Below are 21,359 nucleotides of genomic sequence, written 5' to 3'. Positions count from 1 at the left end.
TTGGCTCTGTTCACCATGGGTCATGGTCTTGATGAAGGAGTGATCTGTGCATGCTCCATAACGCATCACCACCCACTAGTGATGTCACTCCTGGGCCGTGCGTTTCACACTGATGGCGTGCACTCCATGGCGGTCCAGGACACTGCTACCTGAGCTCCCCCTGCATCTTCTGGTCTGCACAGTGAGATCCAGGACATAGTGATAGGAGCCCTGCACTGACGCTATTTATATGCTTGAGCCAGAGATAATGTAGCTATTACACCTTGTTCCTCTACCCCTGGATTTAAGGAGCATGCAATTCTTACAATGTGGGGGAAACCCCATAGTTACATAGTTAGTCTGGCTGAAAAAAGGCAAAAGTCCATCCAGTTCAAACATAAAAAAATGGCAAGGTTATTTTTTTCTTTCTGCTTTGAGTGGGGCTTTAAAACACAAGTCCACATTTAAAAACTGAACTCCACACAGATATAAAAGATTACCATTTAAGCCTTGAGTTAGGCATGCTTTTGAAAAAATGCAATATATTTTTAAAAACCTATACTAGTATTTGAATCTGCGGTTAATTTAGCTGGTAATCTTCTAGCAGGATTCAGAATGAAAGGGGGAGTGTCAGCTAAAATAAATTAATAATATGTAATAATAAAAAAAAATAGTAATTAGATCCCTAACTCTAAAAATGTATATTACGTAAATTATTATTATTATTATTATTATTATTAACAATAATAATAATGCTTTATTTGTTTATTTATTTGTTTTTTGATAGGGTTAGGGTGTTTTATTATTATTATTATTATTATTAATAATAATAATAATAATAATAAAAAAAATAAAATAACAATATTTTTTAAAGGGTTAGGGTTAATATTTATTTATTATTACATATTATCCCTTTATTGTATGTGTTTATGATTATTTTTTATTTATGTTACATTTATTTATTCATTTATTATTAGTGTTATTATTAACACTCTAACCCTAACAAAAATAAGTAAAATAATAAGAAGATAATACATAAAATATTAACCCTATTCTACCCTACTTCAACCAAAAACAATATAATAAATGAATAATAATTTAAAAAGAAATAAATAAAAGCTGATGGAAAAGCTAAAGAAGCTGAAAAACATAGCAACAAATTATGCAACATTGGTAAATAAACAAAATGCCATAGATACACGCAAAAATGGCTCAAAGACGCTATGCTTAAGTCTGAAGTCAAGCTATACTGGCTAACTACAAAGACCTGGCTATGTTGTCTGGCAGGGTGCCTGGATAAATACTGAATTAGTCTGAATAGAATTTGATAGATAGTTCACAAATATGTATTTCATATGAGTATTTAGTTCTATGCCTGAAGGCCATCTTTGAACTGTCGCTTTAAAAGCATTGGCATGCTGTCTGTCACCCGCATGCATTAGATGGTTTAACACAGGACCTGCTTTCAAAATAAGATGTCAAAACAAAAGCTAATATTAAGGTTTTACGCATCCAATTTGCTATCTTTTCTGGTACGCATTCAAAAAATCTTGACAATATAAAGCAGGACTGTGTATTGTGTTTTTTAAGATAGACGTGGTCACTGCCCAAGAACAAAACAAATATTAAATTGACTAGAGTGCAGCATTTCCATTAAACGCTTTCATATTTTCCCCAGATTCAAGCCAGAAGCCATTTAAAAGGAAGAGGTCTATCATAAACTGGACCTTTTGGCGTGGTTCTAACACTCATCTGGACAACATCCCGCTCTCTCCAACCTCCTCAACTCCTGGAAAGCTGTTTGGAATGTCACTGCCAGCCATATGTGAGAATGACAACCTGCCCAAAGCCATAATGGTGAGCAGCTAATCCTGAAACTGCTTCTTAAGAAGAAGCACATAAGATACTGATACAATCCTCATCACGTGATAAAACACTTCTGAAATGTATCAGATGTTACAACATATGCAAACTATCTGCTTTTATCCTTAGATTCTATTAGGGAACACAAAAGGGGAGCACACTCCATCAAATCTGGCAATAAAGAAATGCAATAAATCCCATTTTTATCAGTTTATCAAGTGGTCACATGACTGCTATGCAAATTCTATACTCTTCAGGGGCAGTGGTGGGTATTATGTCTCATGTAGGGCAGTAAGGCAGCTTGTTGCCTACGTTGCTGTCCTTCACCATGTGACACCAGATTGTTGAGTGCTTAGATGACAGCCAGATTCTCTGTTGGAGCCGTTATCAGGCAATCACTTACATCCACCCTGGCAAGTGTCGCTCCTTGTGATTTGGGCTGCTGAGTATAGGACAAGGAGGGCACAGCATGCATTAAATTGGGCACGAGAGTGGGTATGCAGGGTGACAACGCTGATATGGTGGAGCTTCCTATTGATTGGGTTTTCAGTTACAATTGTTAACACATCAATGCACTTTATATGTGTGAACCATTGTTTTTTTTTTCATTAATTGGGTTTACAAAAACCTTAAAGAAACATAAATATGTCATTTATATTGAAACATTTCAAGACAGTGAGTGAAGTGAAGTATTCACTTCACTCTTTTGCAACATTTTTTTTTTTTATAGTTTAGGAACCATCATTTATGTCTTCTCTTGTTTTGTGGTATGTACAGTTACGTATATAGAGGAGACCCCATTGTCCCTTCAATAGGACATTTCATTTTTAGAGAAATAATCACATGACACTAGGGGTGGAGCTTGTACAAAAGGCCGTTATTTTTTCTATGTGCCTAGTGCAGTGTAATGTCTAAATAGAGACCTGTAGCATAGATTTTGCTGAGAAAGTAGTATCCAGTGATATTTAAATGTAGTAATATAAAACAGAGGGGAAGAAGTAACATTCCAAAGATGATAAAGCCAGGTTTCAGAAAAACATACTGGAAGAAGCAATCATTTGGAACTGGGATACTGTGTATATGGTACTTATTACTTCATAATGCCAGATGTTATGCTGGTGTAGTCTACTAGTTTATGTTGAAGTGCACATCTGGTCAATATATATATATATATATGCGTCTTGGGCAGGCCTAAGTCTTAAGCAAATATTCTTTAACTTAAAAGTGCTTTCAGAAATAGATGTGTTAATATTTTATTTTTTATCAATTAACAAAATGGAAAATAAATGAACAGAAGAGAAATCCAAATCAAATGAATATTTGGTGTGACCACCTTTTGCTTTCAAAACAGCATCAATTCTTTTAGGTACACTTGCACACAGTTTTTGAAGGAACTTGGCATGTAGGTTGTTCCAAACATCTTGGAGAACTAACCGCAGATATTTTGTGGATGTAGGCTGCCTCAAATCCTTATGTCTCTTCATGAAATTGCAGACAGGCTTGATGATGTTGAAATCAGGGCTCTGTGGGGGCCAAACCATTACTTCCAGGACTCCTTGTTCTTCTTTACACTGAAGATAGTTCTTACTGACTTTTGCTGTATGTTTGGGGTGATTTCCCTTCTGCAAAATAAATTTGGGGCCAATCACATACCTCCCTGATAGTATGGCATGATGGAAAAGTATCTGCCTGTATTTCCCAGTATTGAGACACCATGGATCCTGACCAAATCCCCAACTCTGTTTGCAGAAACGCAGCCCCAAACTTGCAAGGAACCTCCACCATGCTTCACTGTTGACACTCATTATTGTACCGCTCTCCAGCCCTTCACAAACAAACTGCCTACTGCTTTAGCCGAATATTTCACATTTTTCAAATCAGTCCAGAGTACCTGCTGCCATTTTTCTGCACCCCAGTTCCTATGTTTTTGTGCGTAGTTGAGTCACTTACCCTTGTTTCCACATCCTATGCAGGAAAACATAGGAGCTGGATTGCATATATATTCACTACATCTCTCCAATACATGCACATTCCCCCATGTTTTATCTCTTTAAATACACATTAAAATTATCTGTGAGCTCCCAACTTCCTTATTGAGTGTCATTGAGTGCTATTGATTATTGAAATCCTAACCAGTGTTGTCAGCCCTGCCCAGTTCACCTTGCAGATTACAGAACAACTCCCCTTTATACTATGGAGATGGGGGGGTTTGTACTCCTAACACACTTCCTGTTCCAAGGTGACAATGCTGCTCTCTCATAAATACAGTACAGTATGTGAACATTTTAATTGTAGTGCATTACTAGCAGGATGACTAGAAAATAAATGAATGCAGCCACCACATCTATGGACTGGTAAGCTGAAATTATTTCCATTTTTGATCTTGAGCTTAGATACTTTATAATATTAGTTGCTAAAAGACACTAATGGTATGGTTAGGCTGTCACCCAATCCATGCACTTCCATCCATTTGTTTTATACTGACTCACAGAAGATGAGGATTTATTTTAAAAGCAGTCAGCAATTTTAGGTCAGCCTCTTATCTATGGTATTTCAGCATTTTACTAGCTGATTAATTTACTTTGTGAGGTAAAAATGTATATACAGCACAAGACAGCAGAGCATTTCTCTTTGTAGCTTGAGAAATATGGAAAGTCAGTCTCCAGGCTGAGAATAATTCCTAAATCGATTCAAAGAAAACATATCTGCTTGATACAGTGGTTAGTTAATGGGACTGTCTTTTAGAATAATAAATGAATCCTAATCTACAATAATTGTCTGATGTGTTGTACATGGCTGAGAAATGTTGCTGTTAAACCTTGGCTCGACTTTAAGAAACTGGCACTGTTTCTGCAAAGGCCACTCGTGTAGAAAGAAAATTCCTACATTATATATTGCTTGTTCTAAATCCTCACGTCAGATGATGTATCACTGCACTGTCTGTACGTGACTGTGTAAGCATAGGCTAAACTTTAATACCAAACCTAAATCTGCTAGGTACTGTGAAACATCTACTAGAAGACTGGATAATGTATTGCTTAGAATGGCAAGCAGTAAGAGTGGTGGAGATTCAAACTACAAGGGCAAGTCAGTGGAAACCTCCATGTCCATAATGTAATTAGAGTTCCCGACTCATCAAACCCCATCCCCTTATGATGACCTGGGTCCAAGCTATGAAACCAATGGCCATATTGGTGGGGTTGGGAACTCTAATTACATTATACTCATGGAGGTTTGCACTGACTTGTCCTTGGAACATGTCCTGGCTCTTTATTTTCTTGAGTCTGACTTGCCTGGCAAGCTTTTTATGTGTCTTGTATTTTCCAGCAGCAAGATCTTCTATAAATCCCACCTCTGTTTCAGTTCACCTGGGAGTTTAGGATTTTCATACCTAACTGTGCATAACCCAGCTCTTCCTGTTCCATTTTCATTGCAAACATTTTTTTTTTAAATATAACAGCGAAAGTGGGACCTGTTCATAATTTCTACAGAAGAGTGCTGATGCAAACAATAGAATGAAGATACTTCATCAATAGAAATATAAAGACAAAAAGAAGATGAGATTAAAAAAATGTCAGGTGGTTTAGTTATTCAACATCAACCAAAAATTTAAAAAAGGGTGGACCAACATTTTAAAATTTAGATTTGTAAGTTAGACAATTTGTCAGTAAAATGAGTTAGTAAGAAATATAGTTTCCCCTACAGCCCGTAAGTACATTTTAAATGTAATTAGTTCTGAATATGTCTTTACTTTGACACACCATGAATGCTATTACATAATTAAATCTTTTATTTATGTTTAGTGGCCCTGTGAAGCACCCTGTTAGTGTATATTCCGTTTTCTAGTAATGGAATTATAGCAGCAGCCCAGGCGCTAGGGACTGACACTAAATTATACACAAGCTTCCCGAAAGGAGATAGATCTGCTTGTTACACATGTAATCCCCCTTTTTGAATTGTAAAACTTAGTGACAATCCTTAACAAAGAGTACTGGAGAATTTCCAGAAAACAGTTAATCATTTCATTTCTCATTTTTTTAAAACAATGTGCATACTGTGCCTACATCGCTGAAATGTTAGACTGAATTAACATTGTCCATACTGACTGCAAGCAGAAAAAATTTTAAATATTAAAAAACATTTAATTTTTTTTTCTTTAGGACATGCTCTCTGTTCTTTGCCAAGATGGGCCATTTACGAGAGGTATCTTCAGGCGTTCAGCAAATGCAAAATCTTGTAAGGAAATGAAGGAGAGGCTCAATGCAGGATTCCATGTTGACTTTGCTTGTGAATCTATCTTTGTCACCGCTTCAGTGCTGAAGGTATAAAAGGATGAGACTTGATCTATATTGCTTGCTAGAATTTAGCTTCTCTCATCTGCCTTCCTCATCCTACTTAAGGCTGTATTGTGTTTCCTTAAAGCGGAGTTCCACTCACCCTGTCAAAAAATAAAAGTCAGCAGCTACAAAAACTGTAGATGCTGACTTTTAAAAAACAGCCACTTACCTGTCCCTTGGTCCCGCGGTGTGTCCCCCGCAGCCTGTATCACCGGCTGTCCTGTATTCCAGGAGGTCGGCATCTTCAGTGTGGGCACCCGGCTGTGATAGCTTGCGGCTTCACAGCCGGGTACCCACTGCGCATGCGCGAGTAGCACTGCGCTTCATGAATGGTCCTGTAGGCTTCTGGGACCTGTCACGTGTCCCAAAAGATTACAAGGAGGGAGGGAGAACACCTTCTGTTTACGATCGCCTAGGCGATCAGACCGGAAGTGGGAGCGGGTACCTGTCAAATTCGGGTACCTGCTCCCCCCCGCCCCCCAAAGGTGTTAATCCTTAATGGGGGGAACAGTCCTTAAAGCGGAACTTCCCCTTTTGGGTGGAGCTCCACTTTAACATGATTTCCTATGGGTCACTTCACATCTGTGTGTTTTCAGCCAATGCGTTTTTTGGAAAGGGTTAGCAGATCGCGTTTTTAGTTCTATAGATTTCAATGGAAACGCATCAAAAACTTTGTACATTTTGGTGTGTTTCCTTCATGACACCTTCCTCCATGCAACATTAACACATCCCAAAAACTCATTAAAAATGCATGTGAAAAAAACACAAACCACACCACAAAATATACCAGGAAAAAACAGATGAACTATAACCTGCATAGGCGTGACCCTAGCCTAAGTGTTACTTAACTGCAGAAGAGGAAAATCCGGTTTCTTGCAGAGAGGGCCATGCTGTATGGCAGGGCTCTTAAATCTCAAGACTGGATGAACAAAAATACAAATACTTTGGCAGGTAAATAGCTCTCATACAAGTATTTCATCTGTGTATTTAGTAGTTTTGAGTACGTGATTTCCGGCATCCACTAACTTTCTCAGTTCTTCTAGATTAGCCTTGTTCTTCTCAGTCTTACGTGCCTACATCTGTTTCTGATTACTTTACTTTATGCTCAGTCCTGACATTTCTTCTTCACACAGGACTTTCTACGCAACATCCCTGGCAGTGTCTTCTCATCCAAACTGTATGATAAATGGGTTTCTGTGATGGACCATGGAAGTCTAGCTGAAAGAATAAAGGCTGTTAAGAAGTAGGTGTCAGGTTATCCTGCTCTTTGTAAGGGCAGTTGGAAAAAAAATTTATAATACTGAATCTTCCTTGTAAAAATGTAAAATATGCCTACCAAATATACTGATTTCCAACCCACAGGAATCAGAATTCACAAAATTCAGACCTGGATAAGACAGAATGTGATTGGTTGCTACTGTGCTTTACATTGAGTCCAGATTGCTAGCTTAGTTACATAATTACATAATTAGTATGGCTGAAAAATAACAAAAGTGCATCCAGTTCAACAAAAAAAAAAGTTATAAACCTATACCCACAGTTGATCCAGAGGAAGGCTAAAAAAAACCCCCAGGAAAGCATGATCCAATTTGCTCCGGTTAGCAGTTAGCAATCACTTAGTTTCATGGGCGAGATTATTTTATTTTTAATTCAGTGAAGGACATAAAGGTTCACATGAATTCATAAACTAAACTGTGACAATCTGATCCAGGATATTTTTAAAAATGGATCTAGAGCCCCCTTGTGCTGTTTTTTAAAGGCATTATGTACTTTCAATTGTTTTCATTGTTGTACTAGGTATTAGTATAGTTATATTCCCTCTACTGTTTGTTTGCCTTATCTTGTAATGATGGAATGACTTGTTGCTGGTCCAACTTGTAATGTTATGGCTGATTGATTCCCCTATGTTCATGTATTCATTCACCTAGCTAAGCTGCAAGCACATTCTTGTTCCAGGTCATGCACCCAAGCCATGTCCAGCCATTTCCTCTGTGTTGTAGCAGAAATGTGGGAGTACTACGTGATAAAAGACTGCATGGTGATCTCTCTGTTAATTGCTCTGCTTGTTTGTGTCTGATCTAATTACTGTTACGCTCTCATCTGCAGAGCACTAGACTGAGTGACTCAGGGATTGTGGGATATGTAATTCTTCACAGGAAGTATCAGTTCTCACACGACAGAGTTAGATGTATTTACCTGTACAGTGCCATGCCGCATGCCCTATGCCTCATGTTTGAACAGAAACAGAAACTTCTGACCCCAGAATGTAATGATTTACTCAATGATCGGCTGTGTGTACAGGACAATGCACATCTTGCAGGTGGAAAACACAAGGTGCCAGTGGAAGGTTTATAATGCCTTTAAACCATGGTATTGTAGAGAAGCCATACTGCTGTTTTTTCTTTTTAAAACAGACCCCGAGCTATTGCCAAATTATCATACCCACAAAGCTGAGTCTTTCTAATCATGAGTTTAATTATTATTAGCAATTCTGTAAAGAAATTACTATCCCTTGTTTTGAAATTGCAGGTTGTTGGAGAAGCTTCCTCAAATTAATGTCACTTTACTGCGCTACCTGTTTGGGGTTCTGCACTGCATTGAACAACGTTCTGACACCAACCAAATGACAGCCTTCAATCTGGCAGTGTGTATTGCTCCTAGCCTGCTTTGGCTACCAAACCCTTCCAGCCCGGAAGCAGAGGGAGAGTTCACAAGAAAGGTAACATTCTACAAAGAAAGCAGAACAGTATATGACAAATAATACTGCGGTTTTGGTATGTGTAAATATTAATGCTTAGCCCATCACAGTCACCAAGTACTCCCAGCACTACCACATGGTATGTGCATAGAGGTGCAGAGTACAGTTGTAAGTGAAGTGAGCATGTGGACTTGTTCTAAAACTATTCCATCACCTTTTGTCATATTTTGCATCAGTAAGTTCTGCACAAATATATTTACTGCTAAAAAAGACTTCATTTCAGTATTATATTATACTGGATCCCTGCCCTCCAGGTCAGAATTCGTTGTGCTATACAGAAAAGGTCCAGCCAATTAGCTCTGCTTCAGAGCTCATTCATGTTTTAGGGCTCATGTCTAAAACATCATGTTTAGATTTGTACATTGTATAGTTTTGTAATTAGAAGAATTGTATGTGTCTAAACTTTGTATGTGACAAATATTTGGCTCTGCCAACAAGAACATGCATTCTTGGCAGAAAATATGCATATGAGTCCTTGCACATATAAGGGAATATATATCGGTGTGCCAATAGTGTCTACAAAACCCCAAACGCCAAAATAATACACTTTCTCCCCCGAAATTCCAAAATATACAGTCCAAATCTTTTAGTGTCTAAATGTGCAAATGTCCTAAAAACCGTGGATGTGATCATTTTCTTTTTTAATATTCTTCCTCTAAACTGTGAGAATTCTTCTTATTCCAATAAACCTCAAAAGAAAAAATTATATTCGCATATAGTGCAGTATTCCCAACATGTGATATGTTTCTCAAAAATGTTCATAAAACAAGCATGGTGTGTAAAACTTTCTCCAAAATGGCCACTCCGCAACTTCCGGTTTACATCCGACATTACGTTCTGCTGTGTTTGTGATATGTTTCACAAAAATGTATTCATTCATAAAACAAGCATTGTGTATAAAACCTTCACCAAAATGTCCGCTCTGCAACATCAAAAGCCATGTGATATGTTTCACAAAATTGTATTCATTCATAAAACAAGCATGGTGTGTAAAACCTCAAAAATGGCCGCTCCGCAACTTCCGGTTTACATCCGACACTACGTTCTTACGCATCTCGTCACTTCTGACTTCATCAAATGCCTTTGATGAAGTCGTAAGTGACGAAACGCATCAGCAATAGCATCAGGCATAAACCGGAAGTTGCGAAGTGGCCATTTTGGAGAAGGTTTTACACACCATGCTTGTTTTATGAATGAATATATACTGAGATACAAGACTTTTGGTTGTAAGTGCAATTTTAGCTAAGTATATGGTCCAGTTCCTATTACTGCCTACTACATTATATTGCTTTGTTCTGATATATGGTATGATACCATCGGAGATCATATATACTCTGGAATGAGAGGAACATATATCTATTCAATGCTGGTTGATTCTTACCGTCTGGGGGTGCATCTCCTACGTTGAGGAGGATGGATTGAGAAGTGAAATCATGGAGTGATTTAAAAATGGAATTGATTAAAGCTTTTTCCAAGTTTACATAGGGTAAGAGTAAGGATGACAGTTATTTAGAAGTGCTCACAAGGTCACAAGGTAGAATTTTTGCACGATTTGTCACGAGTTTGGAAGTACGTTTTGTGAAACATATCACATATTGGGAATAATGCACTATGTGCGAATATAATTTTTTCTTTTGCTGTTTATTAGAATAAAAAGAATTCTTACATTTTAAAGGAAGAATATTAAAGAAGAAAATTATCACATCCACGGTTTTTAGGACATTTGCACATTTAAACGTTAAAAGACTTGGACTGTATAATTTGGGTCCTTGCACAGTGTAATGATGTATGAACGGCAAAACAATAACAAAGAGAGGGTGCACCAACCTAGCACATTACCATTGTACAATTTTATTGAATAGTAAAAATAAGTGATATAATCACACATGCATGGCATAAATGCACATATCATAGAATGCAAGTGAGACTGCCACAAGGTCCGCAGTGTCCAACTGATGACATTGGAAGGCCTTTCAGTGTCCAAAAATGGCTTATGCATTTCGAGGGGCAAGCCTTCTTCTTCAGAGCCAAAAGGTTCTTTTGCTAGGTTGGTGCATCCTCTCTTTGTTGTTGTTTTGCAGAATATATGAAAGAATGCCCATAATCCTGAGGGGGCAGCACGTCACATGTGTGCTATATCTATAAGCCGGATAAGCATAGAGTCCAATAAGCTAAATGCACAATACTCAAGCGCAGGAGATTATCTTTTGGTCTAATGATGAAAAATTTCCTGCGTAAAAAAACATGAGAATGGTCTGTATAGTGGGCACGTCTACACTTATATATGCATGTATGCACATGTAAAAAATTCTTAAAATCTACTATTCGGACTATTTTAGAATATAGTATATTAAGGGCAGCACAGTGGCTAAGTGGTTAGAGTTTCTGCCTAGCAATAATAGGGTCATTGGTTACAGAGATTCTAAGCTGGGTATACACTAGTAGATTTTCCAGTGAAAATTCTTAAGAAAATGTATTCAAAATTTCTGTAAAAATTCTTACGACATTTTGTTGTTGTTTGAAAGTAATTCAGGATTTTGTTTGCTTTTAACATTCAATTTTGGAATTAAAGGACTTCACCAAACAAAAATTACTTTCACAGTGTGAAATTCGTACATTCGAGAAAATTTTTCCATCCTGTTCCTTTGAATTTTCTCGTCACTGCAGTTAAAAAAGGAACCCCACTTTTGTATAGAAAAACAAACAAACTTTCCTACAATGTTCTTACAACAAACGATGTTGAATGAAGTTCTACTAAAGTGCAGTATACCCAGCTTTACACTGGTGAAATAGGGCAGGATGCAAGACCCAGCCTTATGTGTCCGTCATGAGATTGATACCTGATTCATGCCTTGCCCCATGGTAGACAGTAAGGGGAGATTGAAAACACAGAACCACAGTTTTTCTGACCCACTCCTTTAATAGTCAGGGCTACTGCAGCCACACATCAAGTCCTGTTACTCATGTGATTACTACCTTTCAAATCCTCTGCAGTAGCCTGTGGAAGAGCTATAGTTGACTCGGGCTTAATAGTGCAAAATAAAGGTCACCTGACATATCATAATTATGCAGGAGTCAGGCTTCTACAAGTCTCACCCCTGTGCCATAGATGTGTTATGGCGGGTAGAGTGCCACTTCACACAAATGAAGAAAAGATATAAACCATCCCTGCTCCACACAGGAGCCAGGAACAGCAGTTCACACATAGCCCAGAGAGAGTTTAAGCCCAGCACCAGCCAAAATTCTGTCTTGCATAACGTTATATGTAGTTTTATTGCCATCTGGTCTCAGTGTAGAAGATTTCTCCTCAATTCCTCATCGAGTGATGAGTCATAACAGGAACTGAAAGGAGATTTCCAAGTGACAGTTGTTCCAAGTGACAGTTGTCAAACAAATAGGAAGTGATAGGAACTCTCCTCAGCAGACATGCACAGAGCATTTAAAACCTGTTCTAATACTTCCCCACTCTATGGAAAAAAAAAAAGTTGGGTTTTAATTGCTATGCTCATTATTATTATTACTGCCTTGTTAAAAGGTTGTCGTAGAAAGGAAACTCTGATGTTTGCAATATATCTCATGCATTGTTTTCTTACTTTACTTCCAGGTGTCAGTACTTGTACAGTTTCTAATTGAAAACTATTGTACGATATTTGGAGAAGACCTTTCATTATTATATGCCAGCTTGTCATCAAAGGACGACAATAGAGAGGACAGTTCAGGTACTAAACTTTCATGGTATAATAATACAACCATAGATAATGGAAAATTGGGAATACTTACCTTTTTTGTAATTTTTTTTTTTCTGGTGTCTATTCATGGCAGCATACACATGGTTGGTTGTTCCACCCACATCCAACCCATAGGTCAATTTTTAACTCTCTCCATTCTTGTAACTAGATTCAAACATCACACCAAAAACAAGTTAGAAGGATGGGGATGCATGCTGCTATGGATAGGCACCGGGAAGTGGAAATTACAGAAAGAAAAGTATTCAATTTTCCTGGTGCTTCCATGTCAGCATGCACATGGTAAATAACTAACTTTCAGAGAGGGTAATGCTGCAAAATTGTTATTATAAAAATCACACAACTGAGAACTATAAAGGTTTTTCTCCAAAATCTTGAGAGGTGAGACTGGCTGGGTAGTAAGTCATAAACGTGCTAAAGGAAGACCAACGCGCTGCCTGACAGGTTGTCCCAGGTGAGATGTTTGCCAAAGCTGCCTACAAAGAAGCGATTCCTCTTGTTGAATGTACATTCATCCATTAAGGGATAGGAAGACTACTAGCCCAGTATGCTCTTTGTATTATGCACACATTCCATTCTGCTATTGTCCTTTTAGAGGCTGCCCTATCCCTTCTTGTGTCCTCAGGCACTACAAACAGCTTCTCATCTTTGTGAAAGGGTAGTGTAGCAGAGATGGAACACCTCAAGGCCCCTGCCTCATGGAAATCATGTAACTTGGCTGAGCCCTGCTCCACTGGAAAGACTGGAAAGACCCATTCTTATCCTGCAGGTTTGAGGACAATAAAGAGAATGGAGTGAGGGGGTAGCTCTCTTTCTTTTATAGAGTTAACAATAGTCCTATGGGTTGGATGTAGGTGAAGCAACCAACCATGTGTATGCTGCCATGGAGGCACCAGGAAAATGACCTAACTTCTATCACATATGGGTTGCAAAATTGGAATGAGGAGCATATAGTGTACAGGCCAATGATGCGACATAACTTTTTCAGCTGACACAATTAACATTAGAGCATCCCTGATAATATTGAGAAAATTAAAATGTTATACATGAGCATTTTTCAATGACAAAGTCCCTAATAAGTTACAATGTAACTAAATTCTGCTTAATTGGTTGGGCAGAGCAAAGGTGCATATACACGTAGATCATTGTCACCCAATCTGGTCTGTTTCCGCTGGATGGTTTACTAGTCTGTAGTTAAAACCTGTGACATTTGAAGAAGTTGTCTTACCAGAAACATTTTCTGTTCTTCCTGTCCCCTCAGGGACAAAATACATGTAGAACTTTGCCTTGTTTTGTAGGTTCTGTGGATGCTGAGCTAATGTGGAGAAGGGGACGAAATGCTACAAGCTTTTCTATGTGTTTGCATTAGATATTTTAAGGCTGGCATGCTGCTAGCTTACTGCTGAAATAAAAGTATCTCTGATGTAGAATTTGAGGATGTATTGCTCTGCAATGCCTGCAGCAGCTATATGTTGCAGTAAGGGCTCATGTGCTCTGGGTTGAGAGTGTGTCAATATATAAATGGAGAGATTTCTGTTTAGTTCCTTTTGTGTCTGCAGTATAAGGAGTGGACGGAAACCACCCAATGGGACACTGATGAATAAAAACAAACTGAGAGGGGTTTTAACCATTTTCCTCACTATCCAAAAAGAAATAAAAAGTTTTGGCTTTAGATGTTTTGAATACAGTTACTGTATGTAAGTGAAATCTAAAATTGCTTTTAGTTAGGGGTTACAGTAATTACTCATAATTTGCACGCTCTGAAGATACTTTTTAATTTCCTTATAAGTAACAGTTAATGTTATCAGGAATTTGTTAATGTTATCAGGCAGCAGAAATATGACTCAGAATAATGTTGATGTCTATAGACTGCAGCATTATTTAAACCTTTAGGACTTAATGGCAATCCATTTTCTGTTTTATATTTTCTAGATCTTTGTTCTTTTAAACATATTGACTCTTCATATGACAGCCTGGAGAATGAACTTAACGAAGATGGAGATTCCCCATACAGTAGCTTACCTACAAAGATGAGTCATGAAAACCGCAGCAGAGACTCTGTTTTGACTCTGAGTGACTGTGATATGGACCAGGCCTACCATGAAGAGACCCATAACTATGGTTGCTCTAAGACCTCACCTCTGAAGATGTCAGCAGGTTCTCACCATCGATCAGTGTTACATGAGCAATCTGAGAATGAATCTCTGTGCTCAAACACTTCAGGATATTCCTCCACAACAGATGTGAGGAGGCATCGGCGATGCTCAGAGCCGGCTATTGGAATCCTGGCATCCAGGTTCAGCCAGCTTAATGAATCTCCACAGGAGAATAACTCGAGCTGTGATGCACTTTTGTCCCAGTCAGCAGATGATTATCTTAAACAACATCGCTATTTGCAAGTTGAAGGGCAAAAACTTATTAATCGCAGCTTGACTTTAGGTATTGATGTCTCCAAAACTAACAGTAAAAAACAGACAAATGACAAAAAAAGCACTCCTAATAGACTTCTGCCACCTAGTGCACTGAGGCTAAACATTTGTTCTCGGACCAGTTGCTCCAGCTTGTCTTCTCCAGGAACATCTCCATCAGGATCTTCGCTGAGTTCCTTGGACAGTGCTTTTTCCCACTTCTCAGATTATTCGGTGGTGAATCCAAATGAAGTGCCTTCAAACTTTGACTGTACTATAAGGCAACACACAAAACTAGTGGAACTCAGTCCAGACTACCTGAGTATTAACTCCTTATCGGTGGTTGATCATGATAAACAGCCTTACAACAGTTCTGTTCTTTCTACGGGAAAAAGTGAAACTGAGTGGCCAAGCCACAAAAGTCCCGTCAGCACACAACCAATTACTTGGTTGAAAAATGGCAAGTCTGGTGTGAAGAGCTCCAAAAAAAAGGACAAAGCAATGACACAAGTGGACTGCTGTAAAACAGATGGAAATCATACCACTAAAGAACTAACTAAATCTGAAATTTCAGAATGTTCCTTCTTCTTTGAACAAGGATCTGTGCCAAATATAGACTGTGAAACAAAGAACCGAATCATAATACAAAGGCCAAAAGAACTCAAGGATGATAGCCCTCTAAGTTGTACTGCAGGGTTTCGGGGGGAAATGAGTAGTCAGAAACCTTCACAAAAACCTCATATGGCAGAGAAATGCTTGGCAGACAACAAAGGAAAGGGTGAAAAAGATGTGGAATGCAGTGCATTCCTTTTCCCATCTCCCGTATCCATAAACATTGAGCTATCAGCAAAAAGCCAAGATAGCACACTAATGCCACAAACTGTTTTCTTTGGTCAAAATATTGCACTGTTAGGTAGGAGAAACCGAAGAAAATCTACAAACTCCTACATTCTAGAGGAGCCTGTGCTGCTCAATTCAAACCTAAAGTCTTCTAGTGAACATTCTGTCCACCAGGTGGAGGACAAGACATCTTGCTCAAAAGAAGAGATTGCCAAAACATCACTTGGTAGGGACATCAGCATTCTTGTCACTGGTTTCAAGAAGAATAAAGTGTTACCTGCTAATGTGGACACTGGGGCCAAAATTGCCAACTGTGACTTGGTGAAAAATTTTTGTGTATCTCCAAAACTGAGCAACAGTACAGGAGACCTAATCCTGCAGCCAGATCTACCTAAGCCTGTGAAAGACACAGAAGACTATGATAATGTCATAAAGCAAACCAGCCGGGACTGGCCTGCAAAACGCTGCAGTGACCCCAAGTTTGAAGAGATAGACCAAAGATTTTTCACTGAGGAGTCCTATGTGTGAAGACAGATCATTAAAACAAATGTTCTTTAGGGAACCTTGTTTTTAGAACTTACAAATTAACTTTTTTTTTGGAAGAGTCACTTTTGCGTGTAATTTATGCGAACGAATGTAGTGTACTTTTTAAGGAGAATTTGACAGTATTTGTGGGGGGGTTTGGGGGGAGAGGGTGTTAGGGGCAGCAAATGTGTTGAAATAAGAGAAAATGTTGACAGTTCACCTAAGGCTTATTCTTGAGAGCGTTATTTTTTCCAGAAAAGCTACATATTAGTATGCCTGTGTACAGCAAGAAAATATTTCCTGCAGCATTTCAACAGGGGTCGTCAATGTAACTTCGTCTTAAAGTTTCAGTTTGGGCAGCATTGAAGAAAAAAATCAGTACATTTCTATAGCGCATGCATATTTCCTGTATTATTCCTGTAAAAATACTGCATGTGCAGAAAAATACCCAATAATCTGCCAGAAATCCAGTGTGCCCCTAACTTCCTGTTTGCGCTGACAACACGGTGCCTTTTTCTGCACTGTAATCCCAATTTAAAGAGACACTGTAACTTTGTCCATTCCAGGTAGTATTGCAATGTCTGCAGATACTCCACCCCCTTGCTCCAGGCTTTTTAATTTACTGAGCTCTGTTGCTGCCAGTCTACTGCATTATCCAACCTCACAACACCCCCTTCCCCTTCTTGACCTATGTGACAGTGTATGGGCAGAGTAACTGGCTGCTCAAGCCTGACTACTGCTATATAGTGGGGGTCACTTACCAAGCCACACTCCATAAGCGAAGGCTCCTGTGGCTTGGAAAAGTATAACTGTCTGGTGCGGAGGGCTATCTGCAGTCATTGTTACTTTACCCTAAATGGGGAAAGTGACAGTGTCTATTTAAGCTTAAATTTCAGACTGATGCAGCAAAAAAAAGAAAAAACTGCAAATACTACAATTATATATTAATAAGAAGCCTCTACAACTTTCAGAGTGCACATGTGTTGACAGGGAACATATTGATAGATGCACAGAACAGAGGGCGCTGCTACACCTTCATTGTCCATTTAGCAGGTTTGGGTGTTCCTGTTTAAATTGATATTAAACCCTCAGTTTTAGGCACTTTCAGCTGCTAATATAATCACTTAGTACATAGCTTCTACATGTTTTAATCCGTGCCTATGTATCAGTTTAAACAGGTACCATAACTGCTGCTCCAGGTTTCCTGTTAAAGGGTGGCTCCTTTCTCTTGCAGCATCCTATGGAGCTGCTCTTGCAATCAGAGGGACTAGAGTTGTGTCTCACTACACTGTGTGCATCAATAGAAACACACAGTCCCATAGTCTAGGATGGAAAGGCAACCCCCTGCTTCTCCTCCTCCCCACTCCAAGCTAACGGACTGAATCCAAAGTGCAGGGTTTACTGTTAACTCTTTATAAACTTAGAGAACAGTGCTTGTGACATCCAAACGGTATGAGGCAGCTGACCTAATGCCTTAGTATCACTAACATATATAACACATACTTATTGAGGCAATGCTAAATCCACCTAAAAATAAATATATATTACATGAATAATGATAAAAAATAAATAAAGTACACATGCTTATGAACTAGTACATCACAGAAAATTTGATACCAATCAAAATCGTCAACACAATAGTGGTGTGAACCCACTCAGAAAATAAAGTGCATATACCTTTTAAATTCATCCACTACTCTTCAAATAGTCGATCATATACATATTGAAACATCAAATAAATATTTATTGAACATGGCAGTACTAGGGTCGCTAGTTCGAATCACAGCCATGGCACCACCTGCCTGGAGTTTGCATGTTCTCCTTGTGCCTGCGTGGGTTTCCTCCGGGTACTCCGGTTCCTTTACACTCCAAATACACGTTGATAGGTTAATCGGCTCCTCTCTAAATTGGCCCTAGTATGTGTATGTATGAATGTGAGTTAGGGACCTTAAATTATACACCCCTTGAGGGTTAGGGACTGATGTGAATATACAATATATATGTAAAGCGCTGCGTAAATTGAAAGCGCTATGTAAGTACCTTAAATAAATTAATAATTTTGGTTTATATAACATTTTATATGTGTATGGATGTACTAGTTTATAAGCAAATGCACTTTGTTTTTCTTTTTTTTTGCACTTTGGAGTTGTATAAAAAAATTTTTTAGGTGGATTTAGCGCTGCCTCAGTAAGTACCGTTAACTCTTTCCTGTGAAGATTTGAAGTTCAGGGAAGCAGCACTGAAAGAGCATTAGGCAGAAACAACAAATGTTGTAAACTGCAATAGCTGGAGCAATTTTAACAAATAGTTTACTGGGGAATATTATTTTAACCGTGTATTGAGCTGGAGTTCAGCTTTAATATTACTGGTGCTAAAATTGGTGAAAACGGTTTGGCAAGCTATCAAGTATTACTTATGTCTCAGGCGGTCAGATTTCTTAATGTGGCTCCTCAGAACCAGTGAATACAAGCATACTCACAGGTAGGTATGTGGAATTATGCCCCTAAGTCCAAGCCATTATTGTAATGTAAGTGGGACCAGTGTGTTCTGTGGTGGTACATGTGAGATGAGATGACAGTTACCAATGTCAGTAATAATCTGTAAATATTATACATACACACACATATATATATATATAATTGAATTGGCTATGTCTTTGTTATTATGTTTACCTCTTATAATTTCAGCAGTGTAATGGATGTGTGTGCAATGTGCTGTGTAGCGGTAGGACATGATGTTGAGTATTTTATGTTTTCTATTTAAAGCCATCTGAAATCTCATTTGTTTCTTGACTTTGTACAGATTGCCCCGACTCCCTCATGTAATATCCATTACAATGCAATTATTAAAAAGATGTGTATTTTTGTACTTGCGGAAAAAGCTGTTAACTTTCTGTTTTTGTTCATTGGTTTGTTATGACACTGATAATATAAATATATGCATTCTATTGTATTACGTAATATTATAGCCTTTGTAACGTAATGTCATAGGCTGATGTCCTTGGATTGAAAAGTACTTGTTTGTGGGTGAACGCAGCCTTTGTCTGCCAGGAAGAAGCCAAAACATCATTTGTTCTACCACGAGACTGCTGACAATTTATGGATTGTCCTAAATCAGTACCATGCACTATGAATTATTAACGGGCAAGCAATTTGTTTGCATATTATGTGTACAAACACAGACAGAAAGACGCTGAGCTAGCATCATCGAAGGCATAAATAGAAGAAAACAGCAGAAGAAGGTGGGGGGTAACCATCTATTATACACAGCAAAGTACAGCTGCACAGCTACAGTTTCTGTATAACAATTTTTTTTTTGGATAAAGGTAGAGGAGTTAGACCCCTGTCATGTTGTTATTGCGTTCTCTGTCCCCCCTGACAAGGTTCACTCTCTTAGGCCTCTTGCACACTGCAGCTTGAAAAAAGCTTAGTACAGCGTTTTTATTTTATTTTTTTTTTTTACTGAGGTAAAATGCTCATTATTTGTGCCTTTGCACACAGGCATGTAAATAAGCACCACGTAAAAAAAGAAAAGGAAAATCTGCCATTTTGGTCAGTAATTTATGCCACATGTGCACGAATACACACAAATGCACGCTAATATGCGCAAATGCATGCATATGATCATACGTATTAATGAATTTTCCCTGAGAATATATTGTGCGACGCACATATGTGCGCAAATACTTGCATAAATACGTTCAAATCAAGCATCTGAAATCACACTTAAAAAAAATACAGATGCTTCAACATCAGTACCGTGTGCAAGAGGCCTTTTTGTGTCCTGGTAAACAGCCACCGGAAAACTAAAGAAAATCCAAAATTGTACAGATGTCTCCAGAAGAAGAGGGGAGAGGAAATCTTTCAATGGAGTCACCTGATCTGCTGACAACTGTCCAAGTGTCTCACTTTCCCCTCACTTCCTGTTGTGTTTCTTGCACAGGAAGAGAAGGGAATTCTCCCCAATGGGACACAGACAGACAAAAAAAAATAGGCTTGCCTGCTCTGTCCAAAATGAAATATAAGGTTTGGGCTATATATACACACTTGATAGGGTCAGTCCACTGTTAACTGAAACTTTAGCTTTTGGTAGGTGCTGGACAGTTAAAGCTCCTGACATCACTGCTATAGTGGCCAACATCGGGGGTCCTTGTCAGATAGGGCAGGTCAGCCATTGAGTTGGCCATCCACTTTATCCACTGCCTTCTCCTCTACCTGTTTACTGTGATGTGGAACTGCTGCCAAGGGCTTCCACAGACTGATACCTGCATCAAGGCCATTATAGATCTGGAGAAAACACAAAGAGACTTTATTCTCGAAGAAGCTGTAAAACCTGCAATCACCTCTGAGTGTGTGTGACACTGTAAGTTGTGGCCGCCACTGGCTGCCAGTATTACACCCTTCTGTCAATGTACCTGGCCAGCCAAACAAAGCATGCAATGGAATCAGGAGCAGCATAAAGTTAACCATTTGTGGCACACTGACATCAATATAAAAGGGGCATTTCTACTCAAAAGCAGTGTATGTGACAGCCCTCCACTAACCATCAATTTTTTTGGGGGGGGATTTACACTGATGACCGATGTAAAAGGGGGCATTTACTTTTACAAAGATCATCAATGCAAAGCAGCATCCCTGTTATATATACAAATGTAATAGGGATGTGTATATTTACAAATTCCCAGCTCACTTACCAGCCAGCCTGCAATAAACTAAATTACCTTGTCTAACAGTCCACATTCAAACAAAGGATTTTGTTTGCACACATTTGCAAATACAGTATATGCATAGGCTGCAGAGTCCACATCATGGCACCCTGGTTTCTGCAGTCGTAACTCTATAAATGTTGAGAGACTCCAAAGTTGGAGCACATATATAATAATGGATAGATTGAGGGCAGGTAT

At 38.6% G+C, this 21,359-nt stretch overlaps 1 protein-coding gene across 1 annotated transcript in view; it reads left to right on the top strand.

The window, feature by feature from the left end:
• Positions 1–19,416, top strand: part of ARHGAP20 (Rho GTPase activating protein 20) — a 179,090-nt gene extending 159,674 nt beyond the window's left edge. Inside the window, exons 10-15 of the mRNA XM_089666179.1 lie at positions 1,658–1,836; positions 6,003–6,164; positions 7,313–7,422; positions 8,709–8,898; positions 12,542–12,656; positions 14,616–19,416. Of these exons, the coding sequence (XP_089522305.1) occupies positions 1,658–1,836; positions 6,003–6,164; positions 7,313–7,422; positions 8,709–8,898; positions 12,542–12,656; positions 14,616–16,459 (2,600 nt within the window). The 3' untranslated portion in view covers positions 16,460–19,416. The remainder of the gene's footprint in view (positions 1–1,657; positions 1,837–6,002; positions 6,165–7,312; positions 7,423–8,708; positions 8,899–12,541; positions 12,657–14,615) is intronic.
• Positions 19,417–21,359: the final 1,943 nt, after the last annotated feature.

Source organism: Staurois parvus, unplaced genomic scaffold (genome assembly GCF_062004578.1).
Source record: "Staurois parvus isolate SC_StPar_1 unplaced genomic scaffold, SC_StPar_1.0 ptg000050l, whole genome shotgun sequence".
Lineage (NCBI taxonomy): Eukaryota > Metazoa > Chordata > Amphibia > Anura > Ranidae > Staurois > Staurois parvus.
Note: the sequence above shows the minus strand (reverse complement) of the source record. Positions and strands in the feature narration are given on the sequence as shown.